The sequence below is a fragment of the Poecilia latipinna genome, unplaced genomic scaffold (assembly GCF_001443285.1).
Source record: "Poecilia latipinna isolate Pla-1442-1.1 unplaced genomic scaffold, P_latipinna-1.0 Scaffold262, whole genome shotgun sequence".
NCBI lineage: Eukaryota > Metazoa > Chordata > Actinopteri > Cyprinodontiformes > Poeciliidae > Poecilia > Poecilia latipinna.
In genome coordinates, this window is record NW_015112878.1 from 140,352 (window position 1) to 164,151 (window position 23,800).

The window sequence follows — 23,800 nt, forward strand, 5'->3', positions numbered from 1 at the left end:
GTTTTTTTAGTTTATTGTAAATAATGCAAAAATTACATTTGCATTTGTGTTTTCCGTCATGGCAGGCTGATTAATCACACCATTGTCATATTTTCGTAATTAATCAATGCCATCCCGTTTAGTAAAATATTACTCGGAGTTTAAATGAAGAACTAGGTTTAATTTAAAAACAAAAAATAAACAAACAAACAAACACACACACAAAAAAAAAAAACAAGACAAAAATTAAAAAAAACATTTGATGTCAGCATTAGGCTGGTCATAATATTAAATTTTGTTGGAAAATAAATTGTTCCAGAAGTTATTGCGATAATATTGCTGTTTCGAGAGCCATTTCAAGTAATAAGGGCACAATAATGCAAAAGACACATTGTCAGAAATAAATAATATTTAACTTCTAACGGAGTTTTAACACTGGCACTGGAAGATATTTTAAATATCCAAAACAAACAAACAAAACAACAACAACAACAACAACAACAACAACAAATAAAATGAATTATTTAGTCTCCCTAAAGAAAAGGTCTAAGTGAGACCAAAACACCACACTGAAGATTTCCGTTTTCGGTAGAAAGAAAAAAAAAAGAGAAAAAAGATTCATTTATTGAGCTTGCTTTAATTTATTATGCTTTTTTTTTTTGCTTATTGCAACAGGCACGCTCACAACGTGGTAACAGTTTGCTGTAGTGACAACCCTCATGCTAACATTAGTCTTGTACCTAAAATAAGCATTAATTTTTGATTTATTATTATGTTTATCATATTGAATGGATTAAGTCCATGCAAATCAACATGCTACTGGCAGCATTTAAGCCAGCCTCAGCATTTTGGCTAATTTTAGCTTACACTAATATGAGCACATAATAGAGTAATTTGTTGTTAATCAACATGATGATAACCCACATCCTACTGCTAGAGTCAACATGCTATTCACTCTACATGCTAATGATTGCTCTCATGCTAACATTAGCTTTGTACATCAAATTTTAAGTTAGTCAACATGCTAGTGATAACCCTCATCCTTCTGGTGGCATCAACATGCTAGTAACTCAATATGCTAATGATAGCCCTCATGCTAAAATTAGCCTAGTAACTAAAATAAGCATTTTTGCTCATTTTTTATTTATTAGCTATGTTTATCATACTAAATGAAGCAAGTCAATGTAAGTCAACATGTTGGTGATACCTGACATTCTACTGACAGAATTCAAGCTAACCTTAGCATTTTAGCTAATTTTAGTTTATACATATTAATGCTAGCATACTGAAGGGAGTTAGTCCATGTTAGTCAATATAATAACGATATTCCACATGATATTAACTATTTTTTACTTGAACTTTCTATTGTGACAAATTTTCAGCGTTAGAATAGAACACTGGATTCCAACCGAAATGTTGAAACCCAGTGTTCGAAACACTGTGGCAGTGCAAAGGCAGGCCTCTTTTAAATTTCTTCCAAAATGTTCTGTTTTTTATTGTGATGCTAACACCCGACCCTTAGCAGAACTATTTTGGTTCTGATGGAGATCTGCTGCACAGACTTCACAAAGGGAAGTAATTTTAACGGTAGTGAAATAAGTACACACTCAAAAACACTGAACCCAAAATGAACACTGGGTTCATTGGACATTTTTTTGTTGTTTTTGTAGGGAAACTGGAGTGCCCAGAGATAACCCATATAAGAATAAAGAGAACAAACAGCACACTCACCATTTACTGTATTGCTCACCTCAGAGCAACAGGGATGGAGGTTTGATAACAGCACATTTCTCTGTGTTTGCCTGTTCTTTCTCCGTTTATTTGAGTTTATTTTTGGTGATCTCCCTACGTCGAAAAGAACAGTCATGTGGACTCTCGAGGCTGTTATATTGAATCTAGCATTTGTAGTGTATTTATTTAACTATCTAACCAGTTCAAGTGTTAAAAGGTGGACTCACTGGCCCAAAACAAAGACTTTCTGTTATAAGAAATGGAAACGATAATATAACTCAGTCCAGGGAGCAAGCAGACGAGATGAATTCACTGAACTAAGACAAATAAGATGAAATATATCACGGGGATTACATTTACATATTTACATTTATTGCTGCAAGTTTAAGACTGACAGCCATAAAACTGATTGAAACTGATTTCCAATTTAAAAATCAAGAGAAAGAAATTTATAAACAATCTCCATAATTGCTTAACCCTTGACCTTCATGTTTTGACACCTTTTGAGTGCTTAGATGGGGTAAAAAGAGGATAGACGGACAATTTTATCCAAAAATATAACATTTTTGCAAGTATAGGAAGGTCACTGATAGTAGAAATAAAAAAGGAAAGCCTTTTTTTTTTTTTTTACCAACAAACGTTTATCAAAAATTTATCAAGTTAACTTTACACACCTGAAACCAGCATAAATTCATCCCAAAGAAATAAAGTACTGACAAAACAGTTTGACATGATTGTTTATTTAGTTTACTTTTTTCAGAATTGATCATTTCTGATGATATTCAGTCATTATAGTCCTTGGATCCTAAACAGAAAATTGCCGCATATTGTCTATCTCCAGAAAATCTTTCACTTACTTATCTTGTGTAGAGTTACTGCGTTTTGTTGAACCTTGGCAGCAGCAATTCAATATTTCTTGTGAACTGTTGATTTCCTGTCAATTAGTTCATTAAAACCACAAAAGCTGTATTTAAATTACCAGCAAGACCCCTGTCTCCTTCAGGGAATGATATATTCACAGATATACTTCTTCAGGCTGCGGCATACCTCATCATACCACTTCCCCTGAGCAGTCAGGGAAAGAGCAACACAGCTCTCTCTTTTTGTCCCCGTCGGCTGCTTCTTGGAACGATCCCAGTTGAAGAAGCTGACTGGCATGCTGTTGACGTCAACGTACTGGCCTTCCTTCACTATGTCTGCCACACCGATCCAGAAGTCCCTGATTCCTGGGGTGCTTCTCTTTGCGTAGTCCCTCACCTCATTGTTCTCCATCATATCTCGTGGTGTCGCAAGGGTTCCTCCCTGAGCGATGCAGTCTTCGTTTGCCTCATGGTAATGTTTGGGCTCCTCATTTAGAAGATAGCACTTCCTGTGTGCTTTGATCCCCCGAAGACACACTGAAAACAGAAATAAGTTGCTGTAGAAGTGCAGCTAATTGCGATGTGAATATATTTAACAAAATAAAGCTGTTGCAATGTCTAATCTGCAATATCAGTAACATTTCCAAATTATCTGAACGAAATGTTATTCACATCAGATATGAAGTTGGATATTGACTTTATGATTTAATAAATTTTGTATGTTCTGCTGCCCTCTACTGGTGACAGAGAACACCAAGAACTTTACTTTTGTGCTAATCATCTTGTGTCAGAGAAATATTAGGTAGCAATAAGCAGATTATACATGCAAGGTACTCATTTATTGAAAATACATAATTCTGAAAGCAGCTATTGATTTTTAGCCATCTCATCTGTCAAGAAGGCATTTTGTGAGAGCATTACCTGTCTGCAACGCTTGCATCTCTTTCAGTAAGTTCACCTCCTGCCATAACTTCTCAATCTGGGCTTTCACATCCTCATCCTCTGCAGCTGCACGTAGAAAACCAAACAAAACAAAACAAACACTTCAGACAAACACTGATGCAGACAACATCTTTTACAAAAGCTGTCACATGAACATCTACCTCCAGACTGCCGGGGTGAAACAGCTTTCCTTGTGCGAGATGGACGGCTGCAGCAGAGCAAGGAGAAACTCAGTGCAAGGAAGACAGGCAGGACCAGATGAGCCATGTCTGAGGCCAGGGGAACCGAGAGTACAGGACTCTGGGGCACAACCTGTGGTACAGCGAAGGGAACTAAACATCCCACAGGCAGGTTAATATAGTGGCCCTCTGTCTGCCTCTCTGGGTTCTCTCTCTGCATTGGCTCCAGTGCTGTTTGTTTTTGTCAAAACATCATGAGGAGGAGAGGGTGGTGTCAAAGAATGATTTCCTTGTGTCTAGTTTTATTTTTAGATAAATATTTACTTGGAACAAGGTGCTCTAAGCAGCATTTTGCAAACTAAACAGACATTTATTGAACCGCTTCACTGTTACAGTGTCCCCCCATTTCTCTTAGCCCTGGACAGACTTAGCAGTATCTCAGTCTGGAATGAAAGGGAGTTTTTTTTTTCTTTCTTTTAAATCTTTCTTCAAAGTCAGAAGTTTACATACAGTTCCTTAGTATTTGTTAGCCTTAAAAGTGTTTGATGAGAGTAAAATGTTTTGGGCATCATTCAAAACTTCACATCGTTTTGCTGGGATTTTGGCCCATTCCTCTAACGGATGTTTGTAGGCCTCATTACTCGTACACAGCTTCAGTTCTGCCCACAAATCTTCTTTGGAACTGAGATGAGTGCTTTCTGATCCAAAACATTTACTTTGTTTTTGAAACTAACGGCCAAAATGCAAATTTTGTTTATTTAATACTTAGCTAGTAAGAAATAATACATATAGATTATGATTCTGTAGTTGATTCTGTTGGAATTCAATTGTACTTTTTTTTTTAAATCCTCACTCTTCTGCTATAAATGTGTATGTTCGTGTTGAAGTTATTATTCCTTCTGAAAATACAAACAATGTGAAAATAAGGAGTTTTATAAAAAGATATACCACGTTTGCAGTTTTTATGAAAAATGCAAAAAAGGTCCAAACGCAATCATGTTATGCTTTGTAGATATATTTATTCAAGTAAACAGAGCTGTGCTCAAAGAAAATACACAAAAACTGTGACAAAAATATACGACCATTGTTTAGAAAGAATGCTATAAATACACTACAGTGCTGAAAGCATTTACAGGGAAATACAATAACACACACATACACACACACAAACCTATCCTGTCATTCACAAACACTCTCATTCACATAGACGTGACATTAAAGGCAGCAAAATTTTTTAGATCTTTTCCTAGTTGAAAAATCTAAAGGATGTAATCACTTCAACTGTGAACTAGTTTCAAACTATGTTTTCATACAATTTCTAGAAATTGTATGAATACGTCTAGAGTTGCAGAACTCATTACTTTGATTTTGTTGCAAAGCTGATACATTTAAAATGCACTGAAGAGTTTGACTTTTTTTTTTAAAAGCTGAGAAAATCTGGTCTGTTTTAAAACGAAGCATCATTTAGACAACCCACTCGTTTGAAAATACAGTGCGATGCAGAGCTGCTTAAAAAGGATAATAAAATATGTTTTTGGTTTTTTTTACTGTAGAAACTAAAACGAGGACGCTCCCCTGAACAGGTGAGGAAGGATTATGAACAACTTGTAGATCGCTTCTTATACCGTAGTAATATAATGCACAGTGCTGATCAAACTTGCATTAGCTTTCACAATAAAAATAGTTAATCTCTAAGTATTATGGCACTTTTGTTGTGAGGCACCAAACAGTAAACAACGTTGGTCAGACAAGGAGAGCAGAGGCTCCACAGCCCTTCGACTCCAGTCTGACTAGCTACTTCATAAAAATCCAGGGTCAGTAAATATCGCTCTCTCTGCAAGATAAATATGTGTGACACTAAACCTTAAGGTGTCAAATCTGTTTCAATAATAAGGGTAACACTCTGTCAAGTTTCGTATTTTAGTCACGTAATTTTGGAATCAACCAGCACACTGCGCAAACAGAAAAACATTATCTTCCAAAAAAATCATCAAATCATTATACAAATCTGAAAAATTTATGCCATTTTTTTTTTTAGTTCAAATAAAATACATTTGTTTGTGATACATTTCCTCACCTGTGGACTTACTAAAGACACTAATTTGTAGCTCAAAGGCACTGGTGCTCCTTTAATATATGAAGGATGGCTCATCAGGTAAAAACTATTGTGCAAATCAGACTTTCCTGTTGGCACTTTACTTTTATAAGGAAAGGATATACAGTGGGTTTCAAAAGTGTGTATGGTCTATTTAAAAAGGTGAGGCTTTTGGAATGTAAAACATGTACATTTTAACTAACACAGAAACATAGGTTAGGGAGAACATGTACAAAACAAAACAAACTAAAACACCACCAAAAAAAAAAAAAAAAAAAACATTTGCAAACCTTGTGTCTGCACCCTGAAACTGCAATATTTTTGAAGCACCTTTTTAATTAAAGATCAAGATAACATCTTGAGTTAATGCCTCCAATCAGCTGATTAGTCTAAGAAGAGTTAATTTGTCCTGGTAGGATTTCCCTCACATTTGCGTCCTTTTAGTTAAACATTTATAAAGAAATCCACTAAGAAATTGTACCAGTTAGAAGGAGGATGCCATTTATAAGCATTCTATAATATGTCACAGTAAACACATGACTGGACAAATTTCTGGGCAACAATTTCAGTACTAAAACTTTGCGTTTGGCCACATTTTGAAAAAATCATGTCTGGTACAAAAACAGCTGACCACTGTAAAACAAGGAGGTGACGAGATCATTCTCTGGACTAACTTTTCTTCACAACAAATTGGAGTTTGTCAGGGTGAAGGAAATTGTTGGACAGGTCTGAAAACCAGTCACTTTGGACTAAAAAGTGAAATCTGAAGATGAACCAGGGTTTTGTTCTTCAGTAGCACAATAAGACCAGGAATACATCCAAGTTAACAAAAGACTAGCTACATCTTAAGAAAATCAAAGTTTTGCAATAGTCTGGAACCAAACGTGCAGGGAAATCTTTTAGGCTATTTAAGGAAGGCTGTGGACAACAGATGTCCTCACAGTCTGATTGATTTTGATAGTTTTTCAGGGCAATATTGCTAGATCAAGAAGTAGGGTGATGATGGACTCCTACCAAAAACAACTAAAAGTGTAAAATAAAAATTAAGAAGCTCTTCCACTAAATGTTTGTGGGTGTAGATTTACCCAATCAAATTATTGATTATTGTAGTGGTTTTATATATATATATATATATATATATATATATATATATATATATATATATATATATATATATATATATATATATTTTTTTTTTTATTTTTTTATTTTTTTTTTTTATTTTTTTTATTTTATTTTTTTTTTCCCCTGACAGATTTGCTTTTATCCCAGTTAAAATAAGCAGGAAATATGGAGGAAGTATCGGAATGATTCATCATGGTCTCATAACTTGTTGCAAAAACTTGGACTTTAAACAGGGATGTCTGCTTACATCCCTGTGCATCATTGGTCAGTATTAAGACACTAAGATAAATTGTCATATTTTTCAGTTCTTTGATCAACTTCAAATTGTTTCATTGTTAACAAAAATGCTGTGCTAAGCATCGATATGACTGCTTCAGTGAGTTTGCATGCTTTCCCAAACTTGCTGATTTAGAGTACTGTTGGCAGATAATTTATAATTTATAAAACGCACAGAAATACTGACATTACATCAATATAGAGTAAGTTACAGTAGTAGAATTGCTCCAAAGACAAACAGGTCATATTTCTTCTTTTCCAAATCTACCAACAAGTAATAGGTAACAGAGAGAAAAGCACAAAGACATCCACACATTTATGCATACATGCACACAGAACATGCAGACATATATACACACTGGTTGGGTTCCTCTGTGGTGAATCTATGCAGTCCGTAGGTGAGCAGTACCGGCTCTCATCGACTCTAATGAATGAAAGGCATACGCTCCTTGCTGTCATTATCTCCTTCGGGCTCCTCCTCTTCCTCTCCTGCTTCACTGGTCTCTGTGCTGTCGTTGGCCATCTAGTGGTAAAATAGTAATGTTGAGCAGAGATAAACAGATGTTAGATGACATCAAATGGCTTACACATCTGCTCTCTAATAAAGGTCTGTTTCTTAAATTAAATAAGAGGTACTGTAAAATATGATAAAATCCTATTCACCTTTCTCTGACACTTTGCTAAGCTTTTGACACAGATATCAGAAACATTAAAACAATACACAATTTATGAAAAAACGTTCATCAAATGTCTAATTAAAACTGGAAGAATGCCTTTTGGCAACAACCTTGTTTGGTTATTTCAAATGCCTTTATGGTTGTGTACTCAAAATAAATAAATACAATTGTGTCACTGTTTAGTACACAAGTACACACTATTTATAATATTATAAATAACCATTTGGCAACTACGCAGCCATTTGCTAAGTTCCGGTGTATAGTGTTGACTCTCTTCACCCGGCCTTTTGCTGTGTTTTACATCCTGTGTGAGGTTATTGCTATTTTCGTCATCTGTTCTCTTCTCAATTCTTTTCTTACCAAAGGGGTCGGAGACTTCTCAACATCCAGAATAAGTTTTCCAATGTTGCCTCTGTCATGAATTCTCTGCATAGCCTCTTTCACCTAAACACAAACACATTTTTTTATTAATTACATTTTAGGCTTCTCTTTACATGTAACAAAATATCATAACTGAAGATATACCACAGTTTCAAATAAATATGGTTCCCAAGTCATAAAATTTCCATTGAAAATTATGTAAATGCCTGAGAAAAGACTTGTTTTAACTCTCTGACACTTATTTCCTGCAGCCATTTTTTCTGCCCAGGCTACGTCTAGTGCATGTTTCTATAGTAGAGATCTGAAACTGGGCTGTTTATGTTGATTGCATCCTCTGACGTTGAGCAGCTTCTCCTCCTGCAAGAGTGCTGCTGTAACTTGGTGACACAGATCTCCACCCACTGCAGCAATAGAGACTAAAAACTGAGAAATCAGACTAATACAGCATCGATCTCCAATGTCACTGCAGCTACGATTGAAAGCCACTGACTGACTCTCCAAACTGTGTTAAAATATTTAAATAAAATAGATTTTGAAATGAACTAAGCCTATTTGAACTGTAAGAGATAGGAAAATAGATCAGAGGAGGATTACGATCTACCATCTAAAGTATATTAATTGATATTTATTGTGATCAAGCTCTGAAACTGAGTCAAAACCAGTATCAACTCAGAAGAAAATTTGTAATGATGCCCAAGTCTTTAATAGTTAAATTATGATATGACTCATAAACAGGCAACTGCAGCAGGTACTACTGCTGCATGTCTGCTCCATGCAAAGGTAAAAACAGTCAGTGATCAACAATCCTGGACAGTTGTCACTTTAATCTGAATAGGGGAACACAAAGAATGTAAAATATTTTTAGCTGTATTGGATAAAATGCTTTAAAAATCCTGAAGCTGGAATTATGCGACTCCTGTATATGTCCTCTAACTTTTCTGAATTTTATCGATGTATTTGGGTGTCCAGGTTTAAATTCTGTCTGTGTAAATGAAAATACATCTTGTTATTTTGGTTGATATAATCTTATAGTGATCACTTTTTTGTTTTTTCCAACACTTGTGTTTGACTCGGTAGTGTAACTAATTGCAATTCCAACTAAGCCAAGCTCCCACAGGTATATATGTGGATATGTTGAAAACTTCCCCAGCGTGAACAGACAGCAACACTGAAAGAGCTAAAGAAATTCCAACAAGCACAGATTGTGCTCCACATGTGAGAACAATCTGTGGTTTCCTCCGTAGGCTGCAAAACAGAAATTCTTTCTTCCACAAAAGCATTCAACCATCAGTATGATCTCTCAGAATCGTTAATGATAATCTTAACAAATTTTGCCACAAAAAAAAACAGTACTGCACATCACATCAAAAACAAAGTGCCCACAGAGGAAGATGGTGGTGGCAGCATCAGGCTCTAGAGTTACATTTCTGAAGATGGAAAAAATAGTCATGTTTTCGTAAAGGTATGATGATAGTTTTGGGAGCGTTCTCGTTCACTAACCATGGTACATTTTAAAAATCGCGTCCCACAAGTGAACATGGTCTCATGCAGCCATCAAAATGCAATTCTTATCAAACTACTGTCTAATTAATCTATAGGGGGGTTTTTGTGTCTGGGCAGTGATAAGCTCATTATTTTGGTTGTCCATCAGATGCTCAATCAACTGCCTCTAATACTCTGCAACACTCATGATGACATCACTTAAGCCCTCTGGTGCCTGCTTGGTTTCTTGTATATAAAATTGTTTTCACCAAACCTTTTGGGTGCTTTACTTGCTGTCAACGAATACATTTGATAACAGCACAAAGAAGAAAATTGTTTCAAGTATTAACTCATACCAGGCACTGAAAATAGCATTTCATATTTTAACTTTATAAAAATTTTAGATGAATAAAAGTTTAACCCTGAAAATAATGGAGCGTGGGTACTAAGTGTTTTCCTATGCCTAAATGAATTGTTCAGGGTAAAAAGTTCACATGTAGGAAGTTATAAAGCAGAAAAAAAAAGAAGAAAATTGATGCATTTTTTTCATTTTACTCTGATGAGTCCGCCAACAGTCTCTGCATCAAAAACACATCTAACTTGTCAAAGCAGCACACAGTTTAACCTCATTGGAGGACATATCTTGTTTTCTCATTATAGTTACACACCCACAACTGAATGTGTGGCTCTTTGTCTGCAGCCACTGTGCCACAAATTTTCCGTGGTTAAATGGAAAAGCAACAACCAAGCCAGGGGCAAAATTAGGTTGGAAATGTTTCCCTCCTTTTCTGCTTGGCAGCTGCTTTTCTCAGGAAAAGGAACAAACACCATGAGATTTTAGGACTTTTGTGACTGGGCAATTATAAACTGATTCAATTTTATTGTTTTTTTGTTTGTTTGTTTTATTTTATTTTTTTTTATTAGAATTTATTTTTTCTGAAGACCAGACGAGAGAATTAGAAACACTTAGATATATTCTGAGGAAAACCCCTCTCTGAGTTGACCCACTCAAATGCGTCCTGCTCAGTGTTTGAGTCAGGAAAGAAAGGTTACCATGGTCAACATGTAAACTAATGTCCAATTAATTGTTCTTCCACCCATTCTAACAAGTGAAGCCTGACACAACATCCCACGCTATCCAGCCCTCTAATGAAATTCTTCATGGACAATGGTTACAGTGAATGGCCTGAGCTGTTTGCCAGTGTTTAATGACAACACTACATTATACGTTTCCCATGAGAGAAAAACAAAAAACAAAAAAAACAAAAAAAAACATGATGACACAGACAACTCATCAATGCCGTTTGACCAGCGATACAAAGATCAGAGCCTCAGGTTCTTACCTCCTCCAGCGCCCACAGCGAGTCCACGACAGGCCTGATCTTCTTCTGTTCGTATAGAATCAAGAGTTTGTCCATTGCTGATTTTACGAGATTACATCCTCCTTGTTTGAAGAGAAGGTTGAGGAGGGAGAATCCCGCTATGACTTTGTTCTCCTCATAAAGTTTAACTGGATTCACCTTTTCCACCTGCCACCACTAAGGAATAAAATAGAACAGAAGAACCAGAAAATACTTATTTATACACAATATATGCTCAATATTGATTTGGACAAATATATCTATATAATGATGTTTCTTTACAATATGGATGCGTTGTGTCTCAGACTCACAGATTTTGCAAAGCTGAAGAAGCTCTTTGTTTCCCCAGTTACCATATTTGACGCACCTGTAAAAACCAGAATAAAGTGTTTCAGTATGCTGGACAGCGGTCAGCAACAGGCAATTTTGATCCCTGTCAGCGGTGAGGCGGGGGAGACCTTTAGGTCAGTGAAAACATGCCTTTACATGTTCAGAAAAAGTTAATGAATCTCCTAATGATTAAGCTGAATTCATGAGCCCTCACAGGAACTAAAGGACCTCTGTATCAGTTAACACAGACAATTAATCACATTTGAAGATTAAAGAGTACATGAAGCCAGTATTACTGCTGTACACATTAATCACTCCAAAATATGCAAGATGATTATAATGAAAAACATAAAAAAATCTGATAAAAACATCACATTAGGTTCCTCTCATTATGAAAATGATAGATTATCAGTGTAGCTCATCTTGATGGAAACAAAATTCACCAGAAAAATATCTCTAAGCGTTTTTCAGTTGACGTCGACATCAATTTAATCAAACAATATCGGTAAAGCTAGCATTTGTAGTCAGATAAATACATGTATATTTATGCATCACACTTGCTAAATACGCTCAAACATTGTCCTATTGTACCATATAGGATGTAGGTTCCCAGTGGCTTTAGGAGACTGAGGCTTTTCCCTGTGTTTTCTCCACACAGGCAGTCCAGCACAATGTCAACTCCATCTGGAGAGATCCTGTCGATCAAAGCAAAAGTGAAGTTCTTTGAAAAATACAGCTACAGGCAGCAATGAAAGCACCAAGCAGTCCAAGAGGGCCCAGTCTCCATCATATTGAAGAGGTAAACATGTTTGTCTAATTGCACAACCGCTCAGAAGTTGCAAGGACTCTTTTATTTATTTTTTATAGCTCAAAGCAGGTGAGTTCAGTTTTGAAGCAAATTTCAGGTCAAGTTGCACAGTAATTGTTGTTTTTGTTTTAGCTGCCTGCTCAAATTACTACTTACCCAAACAGGCAGCTGTGATTTCTGAGTCAGGATTTGGGTCCTTACAAAGGAACTTTGTCAGACCTCTGTCCTGATGTTACTCCAATAGCATGTGGATTTTATAGCTATAAAACATGCATTTGATGTTGGGGAAGTTTTAATCAAGTAATCTGTAACTCAGGTGTGTCCTTGAGATATAATGTCCTGCAGATTTTAACCCTGCTCCAGAACATCTGAATCAAATGAGTGACTCCTTACCAGGCCTTTAGCTCAATGACATGATGAAATTCAGTCATTTCATCTAAGTGTGTTGGAGCAGGATCTAAAATCTGCAGGACAGTAGATTTCGAGGACCTGGGTTGGAGACCCCTGGTTCAACTTGTATCAAGATTAAATTTAAGGCAATCACAGAACCCATAAGACATATTAGCTCAAGCTGAAATATTAGTTATTGGATTTTTCTCACTGATAAAGATTTATGCTGTTGTGTTTGTGTGTGTCCAGTGTCAGTTTGTGAAACCAGCAGATTTTGCTAATTGTTGCTGTGCAAACTACAACTAACAACCAGAGAGGATAAAACATTTCTCCCCATTTAAAGAGTTAAAGTACTGCAGCAAGATCCAAACAGTTAAATCCCACAACATTTTAAAATACAAGGCAGTCATGTTGGAAATCTAACTTAGAGTAAGCTCACAACTTCAGGAGGAAATCTATTTGATTTTTTTCTATTTGGAAATTTAAAAAATAATTATATTATAAATAAATTATAAATAAAAGTATAAATAAAAGAATAAAAGAAAAGTTTAAGGTAAGTCTCAAATTCAGACAACTGACTACAAATTAAAAATGAAATTAATTTATATTAATCAAATTAATTAAAACGACAACCAATCCTAAGCTTTAATAAGATTTAAAAAAAACTGTCTTAACATAATGAAGCAAACTATTTGAGCATTGACAAACACTGTAATTTGCATTTCTCATTAATTTTTGACAGATTCATAATATAATATAATATATAAATGTTTATATCAAAAATGCCTATGTGACAGATCCCCGATTACAGTTAGCCGCAGTGCAGATTTAGTTGCATTCATCTACAGAAACAGGTGAAAATGTGGATGTTACATAGTATTTTTTAAATTTTTATGCTAAGATATGATTACATAACTTCTGTTTATAGCAGCGAAGATTAAATACAAAAGGGCAAAAACGACCGAGTCCATAAATACAGCCTGTGATTCATCCTGCAGAGAGATTTTATGTTCTGTCTAATCATGGATTCATAAAGTTATGATCATTTACTCTCTTGGGTTTTTCTGTCTGTAAAACTTGCAGGCTACAACCCACGTTTCTTTTCAGCGCTGCCCACAGAGTAATTAGATATGCAGTATCCACAACATATTAGACTGAGTTACAAAAAGGCTGCTGCTTACGTTATTAGCAGACATAAAACTTTTGAGACTTGTTAAAGGAGTGAAGATTAAATAAAATAAGGGATAAAATGACCACAGTTTCTTGCTTCTTGATCTTTAGTTTGGAGCACCTGCTTAGCAGAACTGACTGGTGGTCTTGTGATTCTCGTGGCTTTTGCCTTTTGCAAAACGACCAATTTAACTGAACTTTGTACTTGATCCTGAGAAGAATGTGAAGGCCAGAGAGATGAAAAGCACACTAATCCACAACCAATGCTGATAGTAAGTGTAAGTGTAAAATCACTCCTATTGAAGCTTTTGTGAATCATTCTGTGTTCATAAATATTCAATGAAGTACAAACCTTTCACATTATTTCTATTTTCCTTACACTTTGATTCATGATGAATAATCTATAGAGATTTTTTGATGGCCTTTAAGGTTTGTCTTAGGACATATGTTGCTTTTTCACCCATTTCCTGTTTAGCTTTTCTTTTTTTTTTACTTCTTGAGTAGTCGCTGTCTATTTTTAAAACTGTTTTGAAAGCCCATCTCTTTTCATTGGCTTCTGACCTAGCATGAGAGAGGTCATTTGTCAAGTTGTAGATTACATTTTTTATGTAATTGACTGTTTTATTTTGATGTTTTTACATGGTGTCTGTTGGCTTGTCATGGCTAGTGGTTGTACTTGGACATCAACATGTAAAAGTGAGAAATGTGGAGGATAAATTTAAGGCCTGAATTATGTACACAAGAAGAACAATAACATGTTTAAGATACAGTATAAGGGAAAAACCTAGTAAAGACCTGACCAAGGACTAGAAAGATACCTCATCAATTAATGAACTGCTAGTGCTAAAATAACCTTTCATAACTGTCAAAGAGTGTAATGGTGAAATTTATAAGTTTTACCTGCAGACTTTAAAATTTAATTAAGGGCTGCTAGTTTTATTACTAGCAGTTCCATTGTCATAATTGTCAAGAATTAACACTGGCTCAGTCCTTGAATGAAGCCGGAATAATTAGTAGGTCAAGTATCAACAGAAACTAGTCAATCTGATTTTTTTTTTTTTTTATGTCAGAAGTTCAGATCCTGAAGGTTCTGGGGTCTGCTGTATGCATTTTGATCTTCAGTTATTTCTAAGGGCTTTTAATTGGATTCAAGTCAGGTGGTTAGCTGGGTCATTCTAGCTGCTTTATCTTCTTCCTCTGACACAAACTGAGAGTTTTCTTGACTCTTTGTTTGGGACCCTGTGTCATTCCACTTTATTATACATAACTTACAAAAAATATATATTTTCCATGTGTGAATTACTTGTTTTGTTACTGAGATCTGTTGTGCATTTTATCAATTGGATGATTAAAAATGTATTGGTGAGAAAAAAAAAGAAAAAAAAAAAAAACTTGACATGTCCTCCCCTGTACCAAACCAAAAACATTACCCTGAAAATAAATTAATACTGGACTGGAAATAGGAATAAAAGCTGAAAACATTGCACTAAAAATTTATAAAATTTTTTGACAACGTGGAAAATAATGCTTAAGACCACTTTTAGAAGATTATCACAAATAGGGACTCCTTAGACGCAACATATCCAGAAATAAGGGATGACCTCAGACTCTTGCACAGCAGCTCCTCTTTGAATTGCAGTCAAGCAGACAGCATGTATTACAGAGTAATATTTATCACTGCCCAGCCCTAATTGGTTCAGCTGTTCCACAGGCAGACCTCCACCCAGACCTGCACAATGCCACTGCTTTCTCAGAGCAGCCCGTAGTTGCCATGGGGACCACTGCCACTCAACCACAAATAAGGCAACCGGTAGCATCTGCATCCTCGTGCAGCCCTCTGCCCACAGCAAAGTCCACGTTATCACATCAGCTACCTGAGCCGCCGTAGTTTCAAACTGACGCAACACATTTAACATAAAATCCTGCATTCTTACTTTTTCACTTCTTGTATGTAGTCGGCGTTTCTGTCAAAAAGGTGTGTCACAGAGTCCTTGATGGATGTGTGCTTGAAACAGGAGGCGATCCCAAACACAGTTACATTAGGTACAGTGGAGCATAATTGAGCCACTGCTTGTCCCTGAAAATGATAACAGCAACAAGCATTCATCAAAGTCTGGGAATAGATAAAAGCATAGAATTTTTCAAAGTCTAGAAGTAGATAAAAGCATAGAATTTATCAAACAAAGTAATAGTATGTTTGCAAAAAAATTGAGTAGGGTGATTTTTAGAACAGCTGCATTTGTCTTTGTTTTCAACAAACACAGCTTATCCGTTCAGTGAGCAGGTGTTTCAGTTTCCAAAGCACCAATGCTGTTTAATGAACTGCCATTTTACTTTTTCATGCCTTTTGTACTTACCACTGCACCCCCAGCTGAGTGGACCAGCACCGACATTCCTTCCCGCAGACTGGCAACTTCAAAGAGCATCATATACGCAGCCACAAAGTTCAGGGAGAACGCTGCAGCCTCTGTAAACGTCATATCGTCTGGCATCTTGTAAACAAAATCCACTGGTGTGCAAACCACCTCGGCCCAGGCATTGTAGTTCATAAACGCCATAACTCTGTCACCTATCTGAGAGAAACATGCGCATACGTCAAGCAAGCATTTGTGCAACTTCTTACGGTTAAAACCTTTGTTTTGGAGTCATATGTAGATTTATCGACGTAGCATATATTCAGGAGCTGTTGCACAAACCCCACCTCAAATCCGTGTGTGTTTTCAGCCACAGACTCCACTATTCCACAGCACTCAAATCCAGGAACAAGGGGAGTTTTTGGAGGATTATCAATATTCCCCTGACGTACCATCAAATCCAGGAAATTCAAGCCACTGCAACACAAAATAATGAAGATTTTGTTGCTTGTTGACATGACATGCTCTGGATTTAATGCTTAAATGAAGAACACTTGCCTTTGGAGGGTCTCAGTCCACAAGTAGGAGTTAAATGACATATTTAAAATGAGCTACTAAAAGATTTAAGGCTTACCCACAGCTACTTTTTTCATTATTATCAGCAGTGAGTCATAGGCTTATCCTCTGAGAACACAAGGCCAGATTCCTCACATATGCTGCACTGAACAAAAATGAAATGCACTTTCATTTGTCTGTCTGCCAGCACTGGCAGGGGCTTAGCTGCAGTGGGAAATAAGAAAAGCTCTGCAAGAAATACAAGCACAGCTCTAGAAGAGTGGAGAAGAAAAATGTGCCATTTTTAGTTTGAAATGACTGAATCAGGTTGAAAACGTTGGGATGAGTTTTGCTTATAAACAGGCTGCAGCCAGAAAAGCTCTTGTTAAAGAAAAAAAAAAAAAAAAAAAACCTGTAGATTCAAGGCTGCGAATTTCTGTATAATCAGATGTTGCTCGGCTTTCAGAGTTAGATTTAAAAAAAAAAAATCATGCAAAAGCACAAAACCGTCTATAAATTAAGATCAGGATATGTTAGCTGTTATTCTAATAATCACCATGCTTTGACGCGGATCTTCACTTCACCATCCTGGGGCTCGGGCATTGCCTTCTTGGTAACCCGGAGTTTGTTCAGACCTCCGAAACCTGCCAGGACCACCGCTCGCATTTCTTTGGCGTTGGAAGGAGATTCCACGTTCACCGCCTCTTTACCTGCATTTCTGTCTATCATATACTCTGTTTCTTCTGTCATATCTACTCCTTCTTTAGCCATGTCGGAGTCCAGCTGCTCTCCCTCTCCGTTGATTCTCCACAGTGATGTGGAGAGAAGCAGACAGGGGCTGTTTTGCTGAGCTCAGTCAGGGCTGGAGGCTGAATTATACGTGCAAACATGTATAAAAAAATAATAAAACGAATCTTCTGGTTTTTATTATTTGTTTGTTTGTTTTCAACAAAAGACACGAAAGTTTACTATTTTGGCAACGAAGAAAATATTTAATCACGTATTAATCATTAATCCTCCGCCGTTAAAGTAAATGGTGCGCCATCTACTGGTGGACAGAGCAAAGCTATAGATTAATAACGAACTTTTTTTCCCTTTCCAAAGCAATACAGTGACCAAAACTGACAAACTGTAACACATAAATTGCATAATATATGCAGAAATAACTTATATAAACGTGTTGGTTAAAGTAAACCAGGAAATAAACGAATAAACTACAATTAAAAACGTGCAACTACTTATGGAATGACCATAAAACACCAAACAATTTTAGCAAGTTTTGTATAGTTCTTATTTGCATGTATTTGTCATTTTGCATTGTCTCATAATATTTTGATTTTTTTTTTTTTTTTGCTTTTTCAAATAGCTTTTTAGCATTTCTTCAATTCAAGGCCATTCACCTTGACTTGACCAACTTGCTTTGAAAGACAAGGTTGACCAAAGAAATAAGTTCAAAATGCAATATGAGACTTCAGTAGTGCAATGTTTTGTACATGAAACATATTAGTTAAATTGTTTAAATTATATATATATATATATATATATATATAAACATTAGCTGAATGTAAGGAGAAAAGTCTCCAAAATGTGTGTTAAAACTCACATTTGTGTGACTCAAACTTTAGTGTCTCTTATCACTAATAATACTTGTATCTTGTATACTGATTTCCACCAGGCATCTTCTGAGATAACTTACTTCACAGTCGTTCAGCTTTTTGTTCCAATGCTGTCCGAACAAGTGGAAAATATAGTAACACCAATAATAATATTCATATGTACTAGTTGATGTATATGTTTAAAAAAAAAAAAAAGCACTCATGTAAAGCTGCTGCTTTTTATTACACGACCCATTTAAAACATAAACCCAAGATTTGTGGACAACCCACTGATAAACAATATTTTAAAATAGATCAACTTTTAAGTGAACTGTACATACATTGTGGTCACATTTCTGGAAAGGTAGTTTAAAGAAAGGATGTGTAGGTGATTTCAGGTACTCGTGAGGACTAACACTACCTTCACAAACAACCCTGAGAGACTCCCCTGACAGGGAAGAATAGTGATTTGATCATGACCATAGATTTGGTCATGTTGTGCGTATAACAGCTGTTACTCTTAAGTAGAAGATTTAATTCTTTACAAAAAAAACAAACAAAAAAAACTTACTCTTACCTTACTATACATGTATTTCACACTTTACTGTGAAAATGTTGTAACTATATCTCTGTTGCTCGTGCCTTAACTGTTATTTTTTTGTTTTTTCTTTGGTTGAAATGCATTTGCTAAATGATAAACCACGTTTGATGAGTCTGCACATTCTTATTAGCTGAAAAAGAAAAAAAGATTTGTGGTTCAGAAGTGAATTGTTCTGTCTTTTTGCTACTTTGGGATATTAGTGAAGATTCGCAGGCCATGCATGCTTTGGATCTCCTCCTTCAGGGCCTGTGGGGGACAGAAAATTTCAGGTAGTGAATGAAATTCTGATCAAAACAAAAGGAAAGTGTGTTTAGGCCCAATACTTTGTCAAAATATAGGAATAATTCTAGAGAGTTGACAGACATAATTGTCAAGAAGATGGGGACCATAGTTTGAGATAGATTCAAATTGACAGATGTACATTTTGTATGTTATATTCATCTAACTTAAAACAAGCATAACACTGTGAAGCATCTTTTCGTGCACTATTTAATTAGAGATAATTAAATCTATTTAATTAGAGATAATTAAATAGTGCCCAAACAGTTTAATTCTGTTTCCACAGTGCCCAAACTTTTTCTGTGCAGTTGTGGATTTATCATTATGATGATGCCGCTGCCAGAACTGATGTGCCAGGCTGTAAGCTTACTTGATTGACCAGCTGGTGTTGTTGAACAGTTCTTTTTCCTTTGAACTCGCTGGATTCTATATGGATCTCATACATGGCCCCACAGCCACCTGAACATACAGAGACGAATGATACAAACAACAATGTCATCTGCAAAGCTGGGGCTCTTCTTGTTTCACATGACTCATTATCTTTAAGGATAAGGAGAATAAGGATAAGGACAATGTTTAATTCTTCAGGCATCTTAGAAAATACATGGATTGTAATCAACGATTACTGCAGCAATGGATTGAAGGATGGGTGGGTGGATGTATTTTTGAGTGTTGATCCTCTATACACAACACGTCAGACAGTATTGTGTTTGGAGCGATTTCTTCCATCTGTGGGCATCGATGTATCAATAGATCTATGAAAGAGCCACTGACACTGAATAGCTTAACAGGTGGATGAATGGGACAGTATACAGATGGAGACATGTCCATTTTATGTAAAAACCAACATTAAAACGATTTGTTTCATTTCAAAAATTCGACATGTTCGGGGCTCCTCGTGACAGGGAACCAGGTCTTCAAAAACACATTTTTAAAAATATTTTTCCATGCTTAATTACTTCTGAAAAAGCCTTATAGTTCAAATTTCCTCACTTTTACAAGCCTATCGTCCTTCCATGTCTATATTAGGTACGTAGACCATTAGACAGTTTTGGATAATGCCTGAAGAAAACAAAAAACAAAACGACATCACTTGGAATAATAATGATAACAGAAAACTTCCACCCTACAAAACGCATAATAAGTCCAGTCTAATAATCCCTCTTGTGCAGTTTGTCTACCTGATATATCCGTCACTTTGAGCTTGGAGGCCAGAGGAAACTTCTCCTTCAGTACGCTTGCGATGCGCTCCTCTCCGTCTGTCTGCGAGGAAAAGCCTCTCTGGAGGTGACCGAAAGCAGCTACCTGAGTGGGGAGGCGCAGAGCAGGAGTTACCGCAGGAAGTTACGGTAGGACTGAAATGTGACCGAAATCCAGATCTAATGTACCGGAGTCGTGCGAAAAGCGCTGAATATAGTACTGCTGCAGAGACGAGTACAGGCCAACATTGTGGACAAAGGAGTGTCACTTTTGAGACGTTTAAATAACCTCACACCAGTCAATAAGTCATGTCCCCAAAAACAATTTTCGTCCCCGGAAAATGACGGGGTTTGTTCTTGTTCTTTGCTGTCTCGTACTAAACGTCAACGCGAGAGCTGCACTACTGCCACCCAGTGGATTAATCAGAGTGCTTATTTTGCACATAGCAACCTACTGCGGTGATCGTTTTTATTCTGTATTAGTTAAAATATTTTTTTATTCACAAATTCCCTGCATGTTTTACAGTGTATGCTTGCTGATAAATTTCACACTGTCAAAATCGGTGCTTTTGTATTAAAATAACTTTGATTATTGATCACAGAATAACAGAAAAAGGTGAAATTTACAACACTTGGACATAAAATAATTAACACTGGCAGGCCACGTGATTATTTCTACATTGTGATACCTGCAAGAGATATATTAGGCATCAAGCTTGATTTATTATAGGGCAAAATTGGGAAACATAAGGATTTTAGAGAGTAAAACAAGAGTCAAATTATAAGAGCTAGACTTGGCCAGAGTGTCTCCCATTCAAAACACCCTTGCAATTTGTCAAAGGGATGTGCAACTGCTCTCTTAATTTATGATGTCTATTTTCTATTTTTTCTTGTTCCTTCCACTGATTTTATTCAGCCCCTTTGGCTCAACATTATTTCATTATTCACCCAAAACTATGCTAGCTTTTCTTTAACAGAGTAATATTTTCTCAGTAAAGTATACTACTCCATAACAAAGTCATAAAGCAGTTTGTGAACATTGTTTGTTATCATTCAAAATCATCTTCCAAGAATAAAAAAAATATTTGCACTTAAAAAAAATAATCTAACAATTTATTTTTTATCTCACTTTTGATACCTTAACAAATGTTTAAAAATGTTTTAATAATAAATACATAATGAATGATTCCTCCTCCTCCTCCATTAACTAATCAGTGATTGCTTTCAGCTGTTTTCCCCACGTGATTTAGTTGTGCTGAATGGAAATGCCTCTGAGAAGGAGAGTGATATGTATTTTTCTCCTTACTGTGTGGGTCCAGCTGAATGTTCTTCTGGGTGTCTTGCTACAGGCCACGACCACAATGGGGTTTGCAGTTCTTTCTGTGGTTTTGCTGCTGATTATATCCTTAGTTTTTAGAGTCTCAGATGCCATTAGACCTTTAAAAGAAGGTCCAATGATTGATGCTCAAGGAAGGGAATATAAAACTGTTAGCCTGGAAGACTCCAGCAGACCAACCCATGAAAGCAAAACTACTGTCCGAGTGGAGTGCACTGAGGTTTCCATGATCATTTTCATCCAGGCTGACTTCTACAACAATGGACGTCTGGTGTCCCCACAAGAGCTATTTTTGGGAGATGCCAAGTACTGGAAGAACAAACAGTGCCAAGCTGTCGATGCTGGTGATGGAGAATATGTTATAGAAGCTGACCTACACGACTGTGGCTCCAAATTAATGGTAAGCTGCTCACACTTTTGGGATCATGATAGGCTATCTTGACTGAAATATTAACTTTGGTCACTTTCTTCCCTCATTTCAAGGTAATTGGCAACAATTTTATCTACTCAAACAACTTGATACTCTCTCCAGTCGTTGGCTCCCTTGGCATCACAAGGGCTACTGGAGCTGTCGTTCCAGTTTCTTGCCATTATAAAAGGTACCCTGCACTTTTCGGTCTCTGAAAAGGAAGATTTTTGAATCTACTTGTCTTGCAGGGTTCACACTGTGAGCAGCACTGTCCCGCAGCACCCCCCATCTGTTTCAATTTCTTCAGAGTTTGCTATGGGAAGCTCTCCTTTTTCACTGAAGCTGAAAACTGGTATGCATTTTATTTATTTTTTTTCTTCTTTAACAGCGTTCTCCTGACTGGGACAGGAATGATTATCTTTTGTGTTTGCATACAGATGACTGGTCAGCTGAGAAGTATTCCAACACCGTTTACCTTGGTGACCCACTGCACCTCGAGGTCTCGTACTCTGGTCTGGATCAAAGGAAACTTTTCATTGACCTCTGCGTTGCCACTCTGACGGCCGACTCTACATCAGTACCCAGATATTGCTTCATTGAAAACCATGGGTAACAAAGTTCATAAATTTTGAACTTGGGGCTTGTCTTGGATGTTGACTCAAATTGGAAATGCTTGTTTCTTCTTCAGCTGCTTTGTTGATGCCAGAGATGGAGGTCTAAATTCAGTCTTCAAACCCAGATCGATGACCAGTTCACTTCAGTTCCAGTTTGATGCCTTCTTGTTTCAAGATGACTTGAGGAACACTGTAAAGCATTTTATATAATGTTACATTTTGACAATGTTAACTGTAAAATGGGAGATTTTATGGGTTCTTTCTACTACATAGATATTTGTAACTTGTGAGGTTAAAGCTACACGCCAGCTGTGGAAGAGCAGCCCCACAAACAAGGTCTGCAATTACATTAATTCAAGGTGAGTTTCTCTTTGAGAATTAAGAGGCTCCCCCCACCCCAAACTAAGTGTAAAACTTTATAATACAATTCTGACTTGTACTGACCTTTAAGTTTTTCCCAACTTAAAGCATGCCCTCCATAATTAAGCATCTATACAAACATTAAATCAGGAATGTCCTGGCAGTGAAATGTGCATTACACTTAGACTAAAGCAAATGAATTGCCCACCTATTCTTTAAAAATCAGTAGCTTGCACCGTATACAGGGTCATGTAAATGTTAAATCCTGAGTATTGCAGGACTGGCAAAACTACTTTCTGATCAAACATCATAAATGCATAAACTACTCATGTATGCATTTCAGCTGGAAGAATGTGGATGGACTTGATGGTGTTTGTCAGTGTTGCAAAGGTGTTTGCAGTAAACTGACATCTAAAGGCAAGTTGTATTTAGAGCTAGTTTATCAACATCAACTGATGATCCAATACTTCATTGCTCTTCATATTTTTGTCTTTCAGATGATATTTGTGATACTTTGACTCTAGGCCCCTTCATAGTTATTCCCAGGAAATGAGCAAGAAGGACTCTCTAATCACCACATTTACGCTGGCACAAAACTGAAGGGAACATTGAGTGGTATAATTTCACCAGGAGACCTGCTGCATGCTGATCTGAGCCTTTACCCTAAATAAATCTTGTTTAAACATGTTTTGTTTGTCTTCTTGCAGTTGGA

The 23,800-nt window shown here is 36.5% G+C and overlaps 4 protein-coding genes and 1 long non-coding RNA gene across 5 annotated transcripts; 1 reads left to right on the plus strand and 4 right to left on the minus strand.

Annotated features, from left to right (window-relative positions):
* Positions 1–1,206: 1,206 nt before the first annotated feature.
* On the minus strand, positions 1,207–6,897 carry LOC106947928 (uncharacterized). Its single transcript, XR_001425073.1, has 3 exons — positions 5,620–6,897; positions 5,483–5,485; positions 1,207–1,217 (listed from the first exon to the last, which is right to left on the minus strand). It is a non-coding gene; the product is annotated as an uncharacterized LOC106947928 (long non-coding RNA).
* clec3a (C-type lectin domain family 3, member A) lies at positions 2,431–3,926 on the minus strand. The gene is made up of 3 exons (XM_015033262.1): positions 3,674–3,926; positions 3,492–3,578; positions 2,431–3,107 (listed from the first exon to the last, which is right to left on the minus strand). Exons 1-3 carry the CDS (start codon positions 3,909–3,911, stop codon positions 2,710–2,712), a joined length of 723 nt encoding a protein of 240 aa, XP_014888748.1. The 5' UTR covers positions 3,912–3,926; the 3' UTR covers positions 2,431–2,709.
* A 119-nt stretch (positions 6,898–7,016) lies between the features above and the next one.
* Positions 7,017–18,420, minus strand: vat1l (vesicle amine transport 1-like). Its single transcript, XM_015033263.1, has 9 exons — positions 17,252–18,420; positions 16,488–16,617; positions 16,144–16,359; positions 15,721–15,863; positions 12,010–12,113; positions 11,400–11,455; positions 11,071–11,265; positions 8,225–8,308; positions 7,017–7,710 (listed from the first exon to the last, which is right to left on the minus strand). The coding sequence occupies exons 1-9, from the start codon at positions 17,464–17,466 to the stop codon at positions 7,612–7,614; spliced, it is 1,242 nt and encodes a 413-aa protein (XP_014888749.1). The 5' UTR covers positions 17,467–18,420; the 3' UTR covers positions 7,017–7,611.
* Positions 18,421–18,519: 99 nt separating this feature from the next.
* Positions 18,520–20,751, minus strand: bola3 (bolA family member 3). The gene is made up of 4 exons (XM_015033264.1): positions 20,559–20,751; positions 20,352–20,475; positions 19,541–19,629; positions 18,520–19,137 (listed from the first exon to the last, which is right to left on the minus strand). The coding sequence occupies exons 1-4, from the start codon at positions 20,616–20,618 to the stop codon at positions 19,075–19,077; spliced, it is 336 nt and encodes a 111-aa protein (XP_014888750.1). The 5' UTR covers positions 20,619–20,751; the 3' UTR covers positions 18,520–19,074.
* An 862-nt stretch (positions 20,752–21,613) lies between these two features.
* On the plus strand, positions 21,614–23,775 carry LOC106947931 (zona pellucida sperm-binding protein 3-like). The gene is made up of 8 exons (XM_015033265.1): positions 21,614–22,105; positions 22,189–22,304; positions 22,363–22,466; positions 22,552–22,723; positions 22,803–22,920; positions 23,002–23,087; positions 23,432–23,505; positions 23,586–23,775. Exons 1-8 carry the CDS (start codon positions 21,629–21,631, stop codon positions 23,639–23,641), a joined length of 1,203 nt encoding a protein of 400 aa, XP_014888751.1. The 5' UTR covers positions 21,614–21,628; the 3' UTR covers positions 23,642–23,775.
* The last annotated feature ends 25 nt before the right edge of the window (positions 23,776–23,800 follow it).

Excerpts from the sequence above, each read along its gene's own strand:
- clec3a (XM_015033262.1), bottom strand. The coding sequence starts at position 3,911 with ATGCAGAGAGAGAACCCAGAGAGGCAGACAGAGGGCCACTATATTAAC. Across the intron at positions 3,579-3,673 it reads TTCACCCCGGCAGTCTGGAG|CTGCAGAGGATGAGGATGTG; the intron begins GTAGATGTTCAT and ends TTCTACGTGCAG. Across the intron at positions 3,108-3,491 it reads GATGCAAGCGTTGCAGACAG|TGTGTCTTCGGGGGATCAAA; the intron begins GTAATGCTCTCA and ends TTCTGTTTTCAG.
- vat1l (XM_015033263.1), bottom strand. The coding sequence starts at position 17,466 with ATGGCTAAAGAAGGAGTAGATATGACAGAAGAAACAGAGTATATGATA. Across the intron at positions 16,360-16,487 it reads AAAACACACACGGATTTGAG|ATAGGTGACAGAGTTATGGC; the intron begins GTGGGGTTTGTG and ends TGTTTCTCTCAG. Across the intron at positions 8,309-11,070 it reads CGCTGTGGGCGCTGGAGGAG|GTGAAAGAGGCTATGCAGAG; the intron begins GTAAGAACCTGA and ends GTTTGTGTTTAG.
- bola3 (XM_015033264.1), bottom strand. The coding sequence starts at position 20,618 with ATGTTGGCCTGTACTCGTCTCTGCAGCAGTACTATATTCAGCGCTTTT. Across the intron at positions 20,476-20,558 it reads GCGCTTTTCGCACGACTCCG|GTAGCTGCTTTCGGTCACCT; the intron begins GTACATTAGATC and ends CTCCCCACTCAG. Across the intron at positions 19,138-19,540 it reads AACACCAGCTGGTCAATCAA|GCCCTGAAGGAGGAGATCCA; the intron begins GTAAGCTTACAG and ends TGTCCCCCACAG.
- LOC106947931 (XM_015033265.1), top strand. The coding sequence starts at position 21,629 with ATGGAAATGCCTCTGAGAAGGAGAGTGATATGTATTTTTCTCCTTACT. Across the intron at positions 22,724-22,802 it reads TGCTTCATTGAAAACCATGG|CTGCTTTGTTGATGCCAGAG; the intron begins GTAACAAAGTTC and ends TTTCTTCTTCAG. Across the intron at positions 22,921-23,001 it reads AAGATGACTTGAGGAACACT|ATATTTGTAACTTGTGAGGT; the intron begins GTAAAGCATTTT and ends TCTACTACATAG.